Here is a 15804-nt window from a genome sequence, read left to right on the forward strand (position 1 = left end):
CTGTACTTCACTAAAAATGTTCATTAGGTCAAAACTAGTGAAAGCCTTAGCAGAACTTTCAGAGAAAGGGATTGTCATGCAACAGCATTGAGCCCTGCAACCTCTAAAGAAAAGAAAAGAAAAGAAGGTGCTTAACGAAAAGTTATGCATTTAAGAGTGGGTTTTCAAACATGGCATTGACTTCAAACCATTTTCTTAGGCAATCCTAGATAATATAACTTTTGAAAACCACTCTCCAATCTTTTCTTAAGCTACTTCTTTTCTTTCTTTTCCTTTTTCTTTGGAGGGGGCAGAGGAAGATGATGATAATCCCTTTCCTTGGAAGGTGCTGCTGATGAACTGGATGATATTTGCCATCTTTAGATATAACTTGATATATAATTTTTAGATATAACATGGTTTCACTGACATTCACTTTCAGGAGAGCAGACCTTGACACACTATAATGTATGTGACACATAACTAATGTTTTAAAAACATATATTGATAGCTTCCATATAACTTTCTGAAACAATAGTTATTGGTCACATGTGATGCATTTGGGCAAAGTCTGCTCTATTGGGAGCCTGTAATCATTTCCTGAACAAAATTTTCCCCAAATGCACTTGGTAGGATTAGGTATTTCTTCACTTGCTCTGCTTGCTCATAGTTTTGATAGTGTTGCTTCTGTCTAAATAGCGAGAGCCTAGTACTTCAGTTCTTTGCACATCAAGTAGTCATGAAAGCCTATGAAATGTGGGCACAAAACAGTACTGTTATGATTAAATTTTTCTTTACAACCATTTTGCACATGTATAGGCTACCAAAAAGGAAGCAGGCCCAGAACTGATTCGGTGTATCTATAAAACCCTGTTTCTTATGCATATATTTGCCTTTTTGTGAATGTCTTTGTTAAATTATATTTAACATCTTTCAGATCTACAGATCTTATCTATTAATCTGTTGATTTCAGTTTCTGTATGCTGGTTAACTTTTTTCTTATTTCAATTTTATATTCTTTCAGTGTTTCAAAATGGTCCATGTGGCTTGATTTTGATTTTTTTTTTCACAAGCAGATTGTCAAGTAGTATGTCTTCATCTACCATTTGACACTGATGTCTGAAATCTCTGTTCAGCTATATCAGTCAAACATTTTTTATCTTATTAAGCTTTATTTTCTATGTTATGTGATTATAATTTCACTGTATCACTGTAACCATAGTATCATACTGTCTGTCACATTTAAAAGAAAATTCCTGATACCATAGATCCGCAATCTGTTTCTTTGTTTCATTAAATAAAAATAAGTGATTGAATGATGTTTCCTGGACAGTTTGAGCACATGTTAACATTTTTTCTCAAGCATTTTTTTTGTATAAATTGATATATTGTTCAGTGCTGTTTGTGACCTTGGCTTGGAGACATTAAGTGCTAACTTGTTGGAATTTGTAATAAGTCTGTATTTTGGAGAGAGAGGCCAACTCAGAATAAAATTACAGTGATAATTTTTGCAACTGTGGTTTGGGCTCTTTTTGTATTGTCTTTAAGTATTCTTATTTTTATCTGTATAATTTTGCTATCCCAACTGCATGCCTTTTTTCTCTCCTTTCATCAACTCTGATATGACTGTTGATAGGCTTTATCTGAACTTCCTCATAATTCTCTAACCCATTTCTAGGGGGTTTTTTGTGTTTTTTTTTTTAATTAAATCTGTCTCTGCAGTGGTTTGTTTCAGATCTTATTTCAAAACACGGTGTTAATAATTAATTTCTTGGATATGCTTTTTCCATTATTCCTCCTTTACTGAGTTAAAGTTTCACTTATTTTTCCCTTTGGGACTTATTTTAGGCTCTGATTATTTGCCGTGCCATTTTGCCGAAGGGAAGCAAGTCACAGCAATGACATCATTTCTTTGTAGCTGGCTGAAATCCTTGTAAAATAGCTGTTCAATATTTATGGTAAACCCTATTGAAATACATTACCTATACAGAACATTCATTATGACTAGATATTAAACCCAGATAAAATTTATTTTTTTATCCATTTATAAAAACATTTGTAAAACTGGAACAAAATTGAATTATTGATGTTTGATGTTATAGCAACTATGCATAATTTGTCTTAGAATAATTGTGTATTCTGCAGTAGCTTGTTAAAACTTGTTGCATTGGTTAGTAATATGAGGCACATGCTATTAGTCATGGTACCCTAATTGGCTTTATGTACTTCATGAATTTCTAAAGGTTAGAAAAAAAAACAAACAACTAAACAGGTGGCTCTATTTTGTGTGCTCTCTTTGAGCTATTTGGAAAATAAATCTGGCAGTGGCAACAGAGGGGGTCAGTAGATGTGTAGTGAATCTTTCCCTAACACATGAGTGGGAAGGATTTGATTTTCTGACCAAAGACCATCAAGTGAGTCAGTGTTCCCGCTAGGTGAGAGGGCATAACTGATCTCTCTCAAGAAAGACCTAGATACTAGCAATTAGACCTTCTTAGGTATCTTCCATAAAGCCTTTTAGATGTGAGCAAGGTCAGAAATCTGCAGTATCAGGTAAGAGGGATAGGAAGTCTTACAAACCCTGAACATGGTGTAGTTGCTTTGATGTAGGGAGGTGTTCTCCATGTTCTTTTATGGCACATAATGCTTGAAATTGCATTTCTTTTAATTGCTTTTGCTTCTTATAAGGCGCAGGTCATAAAGGGTGACAATGCTTTGGGGTGCTGATGGGAGATAGGCTGACATATATAGTTCAGCATTTCTCAATCCGTGGGTCGCAACCCAAAAGTGGGTCGCAGGAATATATGAAAGAGTCACAAACAGACTTTAAAAATGGATCAACAAACTTTTAAAAATGGATTCTCCTTTAAAGGAGAAAAACGTGGTTTTTCCCTTGCAGGCTGTCAGTGCCAGCCTGCAAGGGGCTGCTTGGGCCTCCCTCCCCTCCCCCCCGCCTCACATACTGGGGGCTAGGGCCTGGGGGCAGCAGTTTGGGAGTGAGGGAGACTGGGTCAGGACTGGCCATCCATGTTTACAAATGGGTCCTGGTACAGAAAAGGGTGAGAAGGTTACTATGTTGCTAGCTCACATAGTTTACTAGCAACATAGTAAATATTATGCCCTCAAACTTGCTTCCTTTGTTCCTGATGCCTAAAATCACCATTTAAAGTATGCTACTTCTTAGAAACCTACTGTACGCTAGAGGCTGTTGTGATTGAAGAAGTGTTCAGAGTGACAGTATTTCTCATAGTTAGATCAGGAGCACTCTACTGATTTTTCTACTAGTTTTCACTCATGTTGGCTGACTATGTTAGATGCAGGGATTTTTCAGAAACTTGAATTTTCTAGCATTCACAGGTGGTATCAAGCACACTAAAAATAAAACCCGGGTACTTTTCTTTCTTCATAAGTAGGCTATCCTCATCTCCAACAGGGGGTTTTACTGTCATCTCCCAAAACCCTCCCAAATTATTTTCTGAAGAATGGAAAAAGGAGCAAATTTTCCATTAAGCATCTTCAGAATCTCTTTCATTTGTTTCACCATCATCTAAGTTTTTAAATATAATCTGGGGCACCTGTAACTCTGAAGCTCTTAACATGGTCAGCCAAAGAGGCACACACTTGGTACATGGATGGCCATTTAGCTGTGGGAAATCCTACTTATGTAACAATTTAGTCTTTCATTTTTGTTCTTTTGGGCACAAATGTGACTACTTCTACATCAATACAGTCTTCAGTCCTGCTGTGAATTTCAATATTTTCTGAAAAACTTGTTCATTTAAATTGCAAGTAGGAAAAGTATGTGCAGAGAGATCACACAAAATCAAGACACATTGTTTCCTATTTGCCCAAACAATCAGCACAAAGTATGTATAATATTACACAGATGTCCGTGTGTGAAGAGAGATGTTTCACTGATTTTAAAATATCATTAGAAATTATGGGTGAGATGTGAAAGATAGATTTTTTTTCCTTAAGGCTGTCAGTTCAGGTAATTTGTTTGTTTGTTTTTCCCATAGCAAGGTCTACGTGGCTTTGTCAGTCTTATAGCAGCATATAGTCCACAGTGTGTTTAATACATTTAACATTCACTAAATCTCACAGTTAGCAGAAATGTTACTTTTTTGCATGATGAAATGAATATTCTTTCAAAGTGCTTTAAGAGGTTTTCCTACAATAATTGGAACATATGTTGAAAGTACATTCCATTGTAGCTAATGCAAATATTTATGAAGTAAAGCATCTTTCTGTTTTGAGTTATGTATCTCAGTATGATCCACATTCTAATAAAACCTGTATTGATGTGTGTGCTGAAATGCATGAGTCACAACAGAATATGCAACTTTCAAATGTTTTCACTGAATGGCTTTTCTCATTCACCTCTTTGAGTTTGCATATTGTTTAAACTAAAGTGATCCCTAGGGTTTCTTGGTCTGTGAATGTAGGGCAATCTCTACATAATAAAAATGACTTTGTTATGACAAGCCATCATTTTAATATCACATTTTGCATTTTCTTTTGCCCTTTGTATTTATTTGACATGAAACCAGTTTCTGTATTATTACTTCATGAGTATAAAAATATTTTTGATCCACTGTCATTTGAAATCTTACAAATACACAGAAAATGTCCATGTCTGTTAGTAGCATAACTGGGGGGGGGGGGGAGGGTTACCAAGGCAGCAAAGCTTGGCACCACCTTTGGGGGTGGGGGGCGTGGTATAAAAATGTATACCACTGCCATAGTGGCTGACCATGCCACTGCCATTGGCATGGCGGCAAGCAGACCTGCCTTGTGCATTGTGGCTGCCCCGCACATGTAGCTGCCCTGCTACACCTGTGAACATTATCACGCAAGTATAAAACTGATTGAATGAGAGAGGACAAAAGAGAAGCAATTATAAATGGCAGTGAATCAAATTAGGGGTTTCTGTCTGTACAGAACCAGGATGTGATCCTACCAGGATGTGATTAAAGTTAATTTTGTAAATATACTAAATTGGAAATTGTTGTTAATACCAGAAAAGTCACCAATAGTAAGGTTGACTGAAAAACATTGGAAGGTGGGAACAAAACCATGTTAGCACCATCAGTAATCAGGCCATTGATTCTCTCTGTATCTCTCTCTTTTTTTCCATTTTTTAAAAATTATTTTATATAAAGTGGAACAGCAACTATTGAGAGTACTTGCTTCAGAAAGCCAAACAATTCCAGTAAGGAAAATGGAGATTCAGGTTCCTCCTTTGAATTACATAATCATAAAAAATAGTGTTGGAAAGGATCTCAGGAGGTTGCCTAGTCCAATCCCCTGCTCAAAGCAGGACCATCCCCAACTATATCATCCTAGCCAAGGCTTTGTCTGGGGTCGCTCCTCCCCTGCCGCACTAATAGAAAATTAGTGTTGGAAATAAGGTGATTCATATCTTTAGCCTTGAAGCTCATTACTACTGCACAGTAGCATTGTGAGGCATGAACTGTGATGTGATGCTACTGCACAGTAGTAGCAAGCTACTGTTCAGTCAGTGTCACCAGGAAGCCGTGTGGAGACACTACTGTGCAGTAACACTAGTTACCTTGCAGTCATTTAGTACTTGGGTATGCAAGTACTAAATGACTGTGCAGTAACAACTCCACAGTCATGCCTAAGCAGGTTTTATAAACTTTGTCCTGTTTCCTGTGATTTTGGGCATGGTTTATAGACTTACAAGTTGAAATGATTGTATTTGTTTATATTTAAATACTGTATTCAGAAATGCCTAAAAACTAGACATTTTGCATTTTAATTATTTTTGCAATCTAGATGACTTGAGATGAAGAGAAATACAGTGGAAGAAAACACACTGGAATCCCAGATGACTCTGTAGCTGCTACTTTATTTTGGGGAAACTGCTTTCCTATGTGCTATGTGATGGTCCATTAAAGCCCAATATTTCATCAGTTGCCTGAAAATTAGCAAATCTAGTGACATAAAAAACCAAGTCAATATCAATATCTGTTCTCCAAAACATGAACAAATATATACATTCCTAAAATTATTTTGAGAATTTATCATGGAAATTCTTCAAAAAAGACTTTGCTAAATTCTACTGGTGAAAGTTTAGCCTCACTGTAATCCAAAAGATTATTTTCTATTGTTTACAATGTCAGAATAACCTATCAGGAACACATTTAACAGAAAAGAATATATTTGCTTACTTGATCTTTGGTTTTTGATGAAGAATAGTTTTAATCTCTCTTTAAATGTATTTTCATTCATGTAGAATTCGATTTGTACCCTGCAACACAAAAAAGAGTAGTACCATTAAACAGTTAATTTATTACATTATTATGTATGCACATTTGCAAGAGACTTTGCAAATGAACATTCTTGCCATATGTTTATACCATAAAACCAGAGGAACATATTAAGAGTTTTAGACAATATGGATATTAGGCCTGTGCGAGTAGGCAGTTATTCGATCTGGCTTCGGATTCAGCCGCATCAGATGCCAGTGATCCAATCCAGCGCTCCAGATCCATTTTCCACTTTGATCTGGCCGAAGTGGCTCCGAAGCTTCGGCGCCGCCTCAGAGATCCAGCCATAGGGTATAATGGGGAATCAATGAAATATCTATAACTTTGTTGTTTTTTCTCTGATTTGGATGAATCATACAGGAATGGTAGATTCTGCTGAGAACATGAAGCCTGCCAAGTTTCAAAAGGATCGGTACAGGGGTTTGGGGGGGAACTGCACCCCAAATTCTTGAAAGCAAAACTCATGTCCTGCGTGTGTGTTACACCACAGTGGGATGAAAACTGCAGGGGTGGTAGCTCCTGCTGAGGCCACAAAGCCTGCCAAGTTCCAATGTGATAGGTGCAGGGGTTCACCATCCCTGCAGTTTATACATACCCCCCCACCCCGTGGTATAACACACACACATGTGGCTATCACCCCTGCAAGTTTCATCCAAATGAGACAAAAAACAACAAAGTTATAGATATTTCATTGATTCCCCATTATACCCTATGCCTGAATCTCCGAAGCAACTCCAAAGCTTTTCCAAAGAGGTTTGAAAGCTCCAAACCACTTCAGAAAGCCTAAAGAAGCCAGTGCTTCAATCCAGACATGCTGCTTCAGACGGCAAAGTTTCCAAAGCTTCTCCGGAAGCACGGTCCGAAGCCTTGCACAGCCCTAATAGATATTTAAGCACACAAAACATGTTATTCCTTCTTTTTTCTATATAATTCTCAAATATATGTCCACTGTGGTCATATATACAAGATATATGTGATTTTTTTATTATAAAATGTACTCAGACCTGAACACAATATACCATATTCCTCCCAGTATTGGATAGGAAGATACTTCTTTCATCTTTGGATATAATGCAGCAAAGAACAGAACTATAACATTTCATTGTTCATCTCCTTCCTCCATTTCCCCCTTTTTTCTATAATTTATGTCAACATCATGACCATCTTGCTGTCCTCTATGACCCAAGGGTCACATTTACTCAAGTAGTGCTACTTAACACATTTCTCCCACTCATTGAATAACTTTACTTCTGATTACTTTTTTTCTTGGATGTATTGTCTTTATTTGTCTAAGTGGATTCTGCCTTTATGAAGTCTCCATTCTTACTTGAAAAGCGTTTTTGAAATAATATCTATTGCTGTCATTCTTTCACATGTTTTCCCACTTTCATTCCCTGCCACTTCATTACTATGGTGTTTTTTTTCTGTATACCTTTGTATGGAATCTAGTGTGTCCATTTAGCAAGATTAGCAGGTTTAAAGAATAGGATACACCATCACTCTTCAACAGCAAGCCAAGGGCAGGGAAAAAAGGGGTGTCTAAAGCGGGCCTGTGCTGGGACTGTCCACCTCACAGAGGACATTGCTCATTCCTGCCTACCCTCTCTTTCATCAGCCTTGATCTTCCCTTTTCTAAACTTGAAACAGAGCCTGCCAGGAGGGTTTCAGAGCACCGAAGTTGCTACAATTTGAAACATCTTTATCTGATATCTCATGTAATGAGGGGTCAGATTTTCACCTGATCGGCATTTTTGAAGGAATCTGCAGTTGTGCACTTGTGTCTGATCATAGCTATAAACTGCTTCCTTTGGCCATATTGGGCAAAAATTGTCACTTCTGTCTGTGCTCACAGTTTTTTCTGCTAAGATTAAGCAGGGGTCACTGATGCCTTTACAGCACAGCCACTGGGTAGTGGGAGAGGTAGATCTGATCCCTGTTTCCACACCTATATTTCATTCAGTTCAGAGGGGTGGATGTTGTATACTTAGACTTCAGGAAGGCCTTCGATACAGTATCCCACCCCATACTGGTGAACAAGTTAAGAGGCTGTGACTTGGACAACTACACAGTCCGGTGGGTGGCGAACTGGCTGGAGGGTCACACCCAGAGAGTCATGGTGGATGGGTCGGTTTCAACCTGGAAGGGTGAGGGCAGTGGGGTCCCGCAGGGCTCGGTCCTTGAACCGATACTCTTTAATGTCTTCATCAGTGACTTGGACGAGGGAGTCAAGTGTACTCTGTCCAAGTTTGCGGATGACACAAAACTGTGGGAGAAGTGGACACGCTGGAGGGCAGGGAACAGCTGCAAGCAGACCTGGACAGGTTGGACAAGTGGACAGAAAACAACAGAATGCAGTTCAACAAGGAGAAATGCAAAGTACTGCACCTAGGGAGGAAAAATGTCCAGCATACCTACTGCCTAGGAAATGACCTACTGGGTGGCACGGAAGTGGAAAGGGATCTTGGAGTCCTAGTGGACTTCAAGATGAACATGAGTTGGCAGTGTGACGAAGCCATCAGAAAAGCTAATGGCACTTTATCGTGCATCAGCAGATGCATGACGAATAGATCCAAGGAGGTGATACTTCCCCTCTATCGGGCGCTGGTCAGACCGCAGCTGGAATACTGCGTGCAATTCTAGGCACCGCACTTCAAGAGGGATGCGGATAACCTGGAGAGGGTCCAGAGAAGGGCTGCTCGTATGGTTAAGGGCTTGCAGACCAAGCCCTACGAGGAGAGACTAGAGAACCTGGACCTTTTCAGCCTCCGCAAGAGAAGGTTGAGAGGCGACCTTGTGGCTGCCTATAAGTTCATCACGGGGGCACAGAAGGGAATTGGTGAGGTTTTATTCACCAAGGCACCCCCAGGGGTTACAAGAAATAATGGCCACAAGCTAGCAGAGAGCAGATTTAGACTGGACATTAGGAAGAACTTCTTCACAGTTAGAGTGGCCAAGGTCTGGAACGGGCTCCCAAGGGAGGTGGTGCTCTCCTCTACCCTGGGGGTCTTCAAGAGGAGGTTGGATATGCATCTAGCTGGGGTCATCTAGACCCAGCACTCTTTCCTGCCTATGCAGGGGGTCAGACTCGATGATCTTCCAACCCTAACATCTATGAATCTATGAATCTATTACATTAATCAGAACCCAGGTCTTCCTCCTCTCCCTAACACCCTCCTTCAAAGTGAGTGCCTCCACCAGGTAACAGAGTCAAGCTATTTCTTGTGACCTCTCTCTGCCCCCAGTGAATACTGAATTCTTTTTTTGCACAGTGATAAATCTTCAGTAAGGGGACTGGAAAGTGTCCTCCCCATTCTAGAACAGCTGCTAGACTAACATTTAAGGCAATTTCCTGCGGGATCTGAGAATGCTCTGCCAAAGCAAAGGAGGGAATTGAACCTGGGTATACCAAATCCTGGGTATGTCCTCTAAGTATTAGAGGCTTAGGCCTGGGCAACTAGTGCCACCTTAGTCAGGGGGGGCATGTCTGCCCCCCCCAGTGACTAGGAGGTGTCCCCTGGGGCTGATCGTGCTGATGGGGGAAGTCCCCCCATGGCCAATCTCACTGACCTGGGGGGGGCGGGGCCCTGCAGCCGATCACACCAACCAGGAAGCAGTCGTGGCACTCCCTGAAGTGGCCATGGTGCTCCCAGAAGTGGCCACTCTGGTGCTCCCACTCCCCAGCTGGTGCTCGCAGGGGGTTACTCGTGCTCCTGCCTACCCCCCCCTGCCCATCGCCTAAGCTCCCAGGGGGTGAATGTGCACCCCTGTGCCCCTCCCTATGCATCACCACTGGGTTTAGGAAGTTATGTAAGTGGAATCATGAACTGGTGGCTGAAACAACCTTTTTTTGTGCGAGGAATGATCATGTAGGTGTGTGTTAGCCATGCTTTGAGGAAGCCTACAGGCTTGTATTTCTTAGGAGATTTAGGCAAAAGATCCCAGTTGAGCTCAAGTGGGAGATGTTGTGTTGAGCTGCTCAAGAGTAGAGCAGTTTTAAACATGCAGAGAGCCACTCCTCTAGGTACCGGAGAAATTTTAAAGTGAGAGAGTGAGGGGCTGATAGGAATCCAGTTGTGATCAGGATTAGATGGAAACTGAACAGAGGTTGTGAGTTTCATGGTTTTAAATGTAAACAACTAAATTCTGCTCAAGTGCTTTTTTGTACCCATCCAAATTGCTTATTCTTTTCATCATTACTGTTATATTTTTAATAGGACCTATTTGACATTATTTAGTTGGCTTTCAAACTCATGGTATAAACCCAATCTTCAAGGAGATTTTCAGCAAGGTAAATAAAGCACCACAAGATATTAGACTGAGGGACTTCCATTTGAAAGGGAACACTGTGTTACTGAGCTTCTGACATGATTTAAAATAATCTCACATATTTTCGATAAGAAAATTATAGTAGTCGCTTACCATGAAAGAATAGCATGCTACCTGTAAGTGGTGATTTAATGACAATGAGGAAAGAGAATTTGGGGGCTAATCACTTTCCTATCAACTGCCATTATGATTTGCACTGATAGCCTACTAACAGCTGTCTGCTTCTACTTTCCTTTCCTTAGCAACCAGAGTTCACAAGCTGATTGGGATTCCACAAGGTGATGGTTTCCATGGTAAAATGGATTACAAATGCAGCTAACAGCACATTCAACCCCTCCTTCCTCCCATTTTTCTTTCTAAAGTGAAAACTGAAAACTATATGTTAATTCTACATTTGCAAGAGCTACACTAAAAATACTTATTAAATTAAATAGCCAGTGTTCACTTTTTGACTTCAACCTATAATGCAAAGGACAGAAACACAGACCTCTGGAGAGAAACTTTGGTTTGTTTACCTTACATTGCATGATTTGTAGAAAAGCAAATTGGAACCAATTAGGGCAGAAACACCTGGATGTACTTTTAGCCTTACCCCTGCATTTCTTTGCTTTTCAGGATTTAAGGCGAATACTCAATCTATTGTAACCTTCCTGTTATTCTTTTTTATGATAACCTTTTACAATATTTAAAAAACAATTGGTATATCACCTTAACTTTCTGAACAGCTACCTAGAGAATTAATATTTGGAGTTTGAATTACAAGTAAAATGTACCCTTCCAGTTGCTGTCTTAAACCAGTTAATAATATGAGAGACTCAAACTGGTTTAGCTCAAAGAAACCCCTGGTTTTCTGAGATTTACCCTAGCCTTTCCTGCATAATTTATAGTTGACATAGATTAGACAGTAAAAAAACTCCCTTAAAAAGATATTTGTTTCAGAAGGAGTACGTAAAAAGATGAGACTGATACCATTCATAAAGCCCCTGTGGCATTTTTTTGAAAACAGTTTCAGAAGTAAGCCCCTTCTGAATCACTAACAGCCCTATATTGCCTCTGGCTCCTGCTAGAAACCTGTTCTAGTAATCATTAGGCTGAGGCTGATTTAGCCCTAGAGGTAGGGTTATATCACAGCCCAATATGGCTTGACTGCAAAACTCTTGGCTGCTTGCAATTTTAGAATGAGATCCAGATCACTTAGTTATTATTGTTCCTTTGTCATACTACATAATGGAGCTTATTGTAAATGTTAATGGATCAGATTATTAAATATATTACTTCTTAGGGATGTTTTTGATAAATGAGTAAAATTCATTCCATGTATTTCCATAAATTATTGTAATTATATAGCAATAGGGTGTTTCCCTGGAATCTGGCTATTCCTAATAGGAACAGCCTGGAATTGCTGGTAGTGTGGCATATGAAAACCAGCAGCAAAGGTATTATATTCACAACTTAAAGACTTACGTAACCTATGAAGTGTAGCTTTTCTGTTCTGTTTTCCCAAATAAATAACACTGGAAAACGTTTAGTCTTTCATATTTTCCCCCTTCTTGAAAAAAAAGGTGAGCAGCAAATTATAGCTCTGTGCTGTCTTCATCAGAAAGCAATGTGAACAATTGCTATAGCGCTGTTTCTTTAACTCAGACAAAGAAGGAAAATAGCTTTTAATAAATTAGGAAATGTTAGCAATCCTGGACTCAATGAGCTCTTAATGTTTACTGATGCTTTTCATGTCTAGTTCTCAAATACTATGTAAAATTATTGTTTGGCAAGTTGAAGAATGATTCTTGTTTACTTTTATCAAACCCTGAAATTCTCTGGACAGATAATGGACATCCTTCAGACCTAACTAATTTAAGTTCATGCCTTTCTCAGGATGCCCTATAATGTTTTTATTTTTAAGCTTATTCTGTTTAAATATTGACTACCTTCCCTGTTTTAAGAACAGAGAATAATTTTATAACATTAGAATTTTTCAGAACAAACTTCCCAAGAAATTTACCAAACACAGCTGAAGTACCTGCATAAAGAACACTCTACTAATACAGTTCAAGCAGCCTGCTTTAAAATAAGGTAAAGAAAAGTATACAGGAAAAGCATCGCTTTAAAATTACTAGGTAATTCACACCAAAAAAGGCTAATATTTGCAGCTCCTTTTAAATCCCTGGTGCCAATCTGTCTGCAGTAGACAGTCATGCTTTGTAACTATGGTCATGTCTACATTATCTCCATACCAAGCTCTGGAGTTGGTACCAAGAAATAAGCCCATCCAATTTAGAATCATAGAATTATAGAAAATTAGGGTTGGGAGGGACCTCAGGAGGTCAACTAGATCATCCCAGTCAAGTTTTTTTCTACCTGGGTCTTAAAAAGCTCTTAAGGATGGAGATTCCACAACTTGTCTGGGTAGCTTCTTCCAGTACTTTACTGCCCTCCTCATGAGAGAGTTTTTCCTAATATATAACCTAAACGTCCCTTCCTGCAACTTGAGACCATTGCTCTTTGTTCTGTTATCTGCCATCACTGAGAACAGTTTAGCTCCATTATTTTTGGAACCACCCTTCAGATAGGTGATGACTGTTATTAAATCCCACCCCCCATCTTCTCTTTCCCATACTAAATAATCCCAGTTCCCTCAGCCTGTCCTCAAAAGTCATAGTTTCATAGTTGTTAGGGTCGGAAGGGACTTGAGCAGATCATCAAGTCTGACCCCCTGCCATGGCAGGAAAAAGTACTGGGGTCAAACGACCCCAGCAAGGTGTTCGCCTAACCTCCTCTTAAAGACCCCAGGGGAGGAGCCAGCACCACCTCGTTTGGAAGTTGGTTCCAGATCCTAGCTGCCTTGATTGTAAAGTAGCGCCTCCTGATGTCCAGTCTGAAACTACCCTCTGCCAGCTTGTGACCGTTATTTCTTGTCACTCCTGGTGGTGCTCAGGGGAACACAGACTCCCCTAATGCCTGCTGGTCCCCTCTGACTAGTTTGTAACAGGCCACTAGTTCCCCCCTCAGCCTTCTCTTGTGGAGCCTGAACAGGTTCAGGTCCCTTAGACTCTCCTCATAGGGCCTGCCCTGCTGGCCCCTGATCATGCGAGTGGCCCTCCTCTGAACCCACTCCAAGCTGTCCACATCCCTCCTGAAGTCATATTCCTCAGTGCTATAACTATTTTTGTTGCCCTCTCCTAGACTCTCTCCAGTTTGGGGCCCCCACTACAGAAAGAATAGGGACAAACTGGATGCAGTACTCCAAATGTGGCCTCACCAGTGCTGAGTACAGGGGAATAATCATTTACCTTGATCCACTGGCAACACTCCTAACTAATGCAGCCCATTATGCTGTTACCCTTCTTCATAAGAAGGGCACACTGATGGCTCGTATTCAGCTTACTGTCTAAACTAAACCCCAGGTCCTTTTCTGCAAAGCTGCTACTTAGCCAATTAGCCTTCTCCTGTGCCAGTGTGTGGGACTGTTGCATCCTAAGATCAGGACTTTATCTTGTCCATATTGAACCTTATGAGATTTATTTTGTTCCAATCCTCCAATTTTTTGAGGTCTCTCTGAATCCTAGCCCTACCGTCCAGTGCATCTACTACTTTACCCAGCTTGGTGTCATCCACAAACTTGCTGAGAGTGCACTCCATCCCATTTTCCACATTGTTGATGAAGATACTCAACAAAACCAGCCCCAGGACTGACCCCTAGGCCCCGCCGCTTGATCCTGGGTACCAAGTAGACATCGAACCATTTGCTCTCACTCTGCCTGAACATGATCCAATCAGTTAGGTGGAGTAGGTGGCTTTAGGTTCTGAGCTTCTTTAAGGATCTCCCAAGACAGAAATGGAGCAGTGTGCCCTGCAGTGTGCCCAAAGACCCTTCTGAGCTTCCTAATGAATCTAATTGCTGCACATAGTTGTAGGCAGAACAGGAAGGCTTCATTTTCAGATTCAGTCTTGAGTTTGGTAGAGAGGCAGAAAAGACAGAGTGATATATCACCTGCAGCCTCCCATTCAAAATTTCTATAACATGTCATTCAGTAACTGTGTCAAATGATGTTCTGATTTGATTATCACACATAAGCTACTGTACCTGAAATCTGCAATTTAGTTTTCTCCCAGGTTAATAGCAAGGCATGTGTCAGAAATAATTTCACAACTAATAATATCAGCATTTTTTTCTTTGAGCACATGTAAATATTTTAATATCAACTGTTCTACCTTAATCATTATTTACTGACATTAGGGTCACCTATACATCAGAAGCTATTCTGGAGATAACTTTTCAAATCTCACATTTTATTTTGTGCATGCATGAGAACAACCTGTTTTGGAGATTGAGGCAAACTATCTTATTTTTCTAAATCCAAAGGTACCCATTTCTGTGTATTTCAGTGCTTTTGAAATATTGCTGAATTGAAGCCTCTTATTAAATATGTTTGATTAAAAGGTTGGGGTTTTTTAACACAAAAGATGTGATAAATGACTGTGACTATATTTACAACTGGTCACTAGGTTTACTGCTTGTTTGGTAGCATGATACAGTTTAATGTTTTCTAATTGAGTCTATGGTGAGAAAAGGAGCAAGAAAACATTTTTTCATGCTTAATCATTTAACATAGGCCCCTGGCAAATGTTAAAATAGTATTGCAGTGGGATCTGAGCCTCCCCTCAACAGCCACACATGTCTGGCCATAGCACACATGCCATTATTTTAACAGGAATCTTGCAGCCCAATTGGGGGTTAGCAAGGTTCCTGTTCATGGGATCCCAGCAGTTCCCCATACCAGAGGAATTTAACCCTGTGCTTGTAGGCCAAGCTTGCCACAGAGAAAGATGGCTGATTGAACATCTGGTCCCACAGCTCTGTAAGGCATGCAAGGCTTTTTCTTCTACAAGTCATGGTGAGCCTATAAGACTGAGCATAGTGTGTGACTTGTCCTGCAGCTCCTGCAGAAGTTGTAGAGACTTGCCATGCCTCAGGAGATGAGGGGCAAAACAAACACTATGCCAGATCATAGTGAGCCACAAGGCACCCTGACCTGGTACTTGAATGTGCCTCACTGTAACTCCTGAATGAGCTGTAGAGAAAAGCAAGAAACTTATAGGCTGCAGTGAAGGTAACATGACCTGCCATCCTCACTCAGCTAATGGGCTTCCTGTACCCGGTACCCTGCAAACCACCACAGGGCTGTATGGCATGCCTGTCAGCTTG

The 15804-nt window shown here is 40.2% G+C and overlaps 1 protein-coding gene across 4 annotated transcripts in view; it reads right to left on the minus strand.

The window, feature by feature from the left end:
* KCNT2 (potassium sodium-activated channel subfamily T member 2) overlaps nt 1–15804 on the minus strand; it is a 369322-nt gene that overhangs the window by 257876 nt on the left and 95642 nt on the right. For all 4 annotated transcript variants that reach the window (XM_059728413.1, XM_059728415.1, XM_014610366.3 and 1 more), the window contains exon 2: nt 6174–6253. In XM_059728413.1, coding sequence (XP_059584396.1) covers nt 6174–6253 — 80 coding nt within the window. The remainder of the gene's footprint in view (nt 1–6173; nt 6254–15804) is intronic.

This window comes from Alligator mississippiensis, chromosome 5 (genome assembly GCF_030867095.1).
Source record: "Alligator mississippiensis isolate rAllMis1 chromosome 5, rAllMis1, whole genome shotgun sequence".
In the NCBI taxonomy this organism is placed as follows: Eukaryota; Metazoa; Chordata; order Crocodylia; family Alligatoridae; genus Alligator; species Alligator mississippiensis.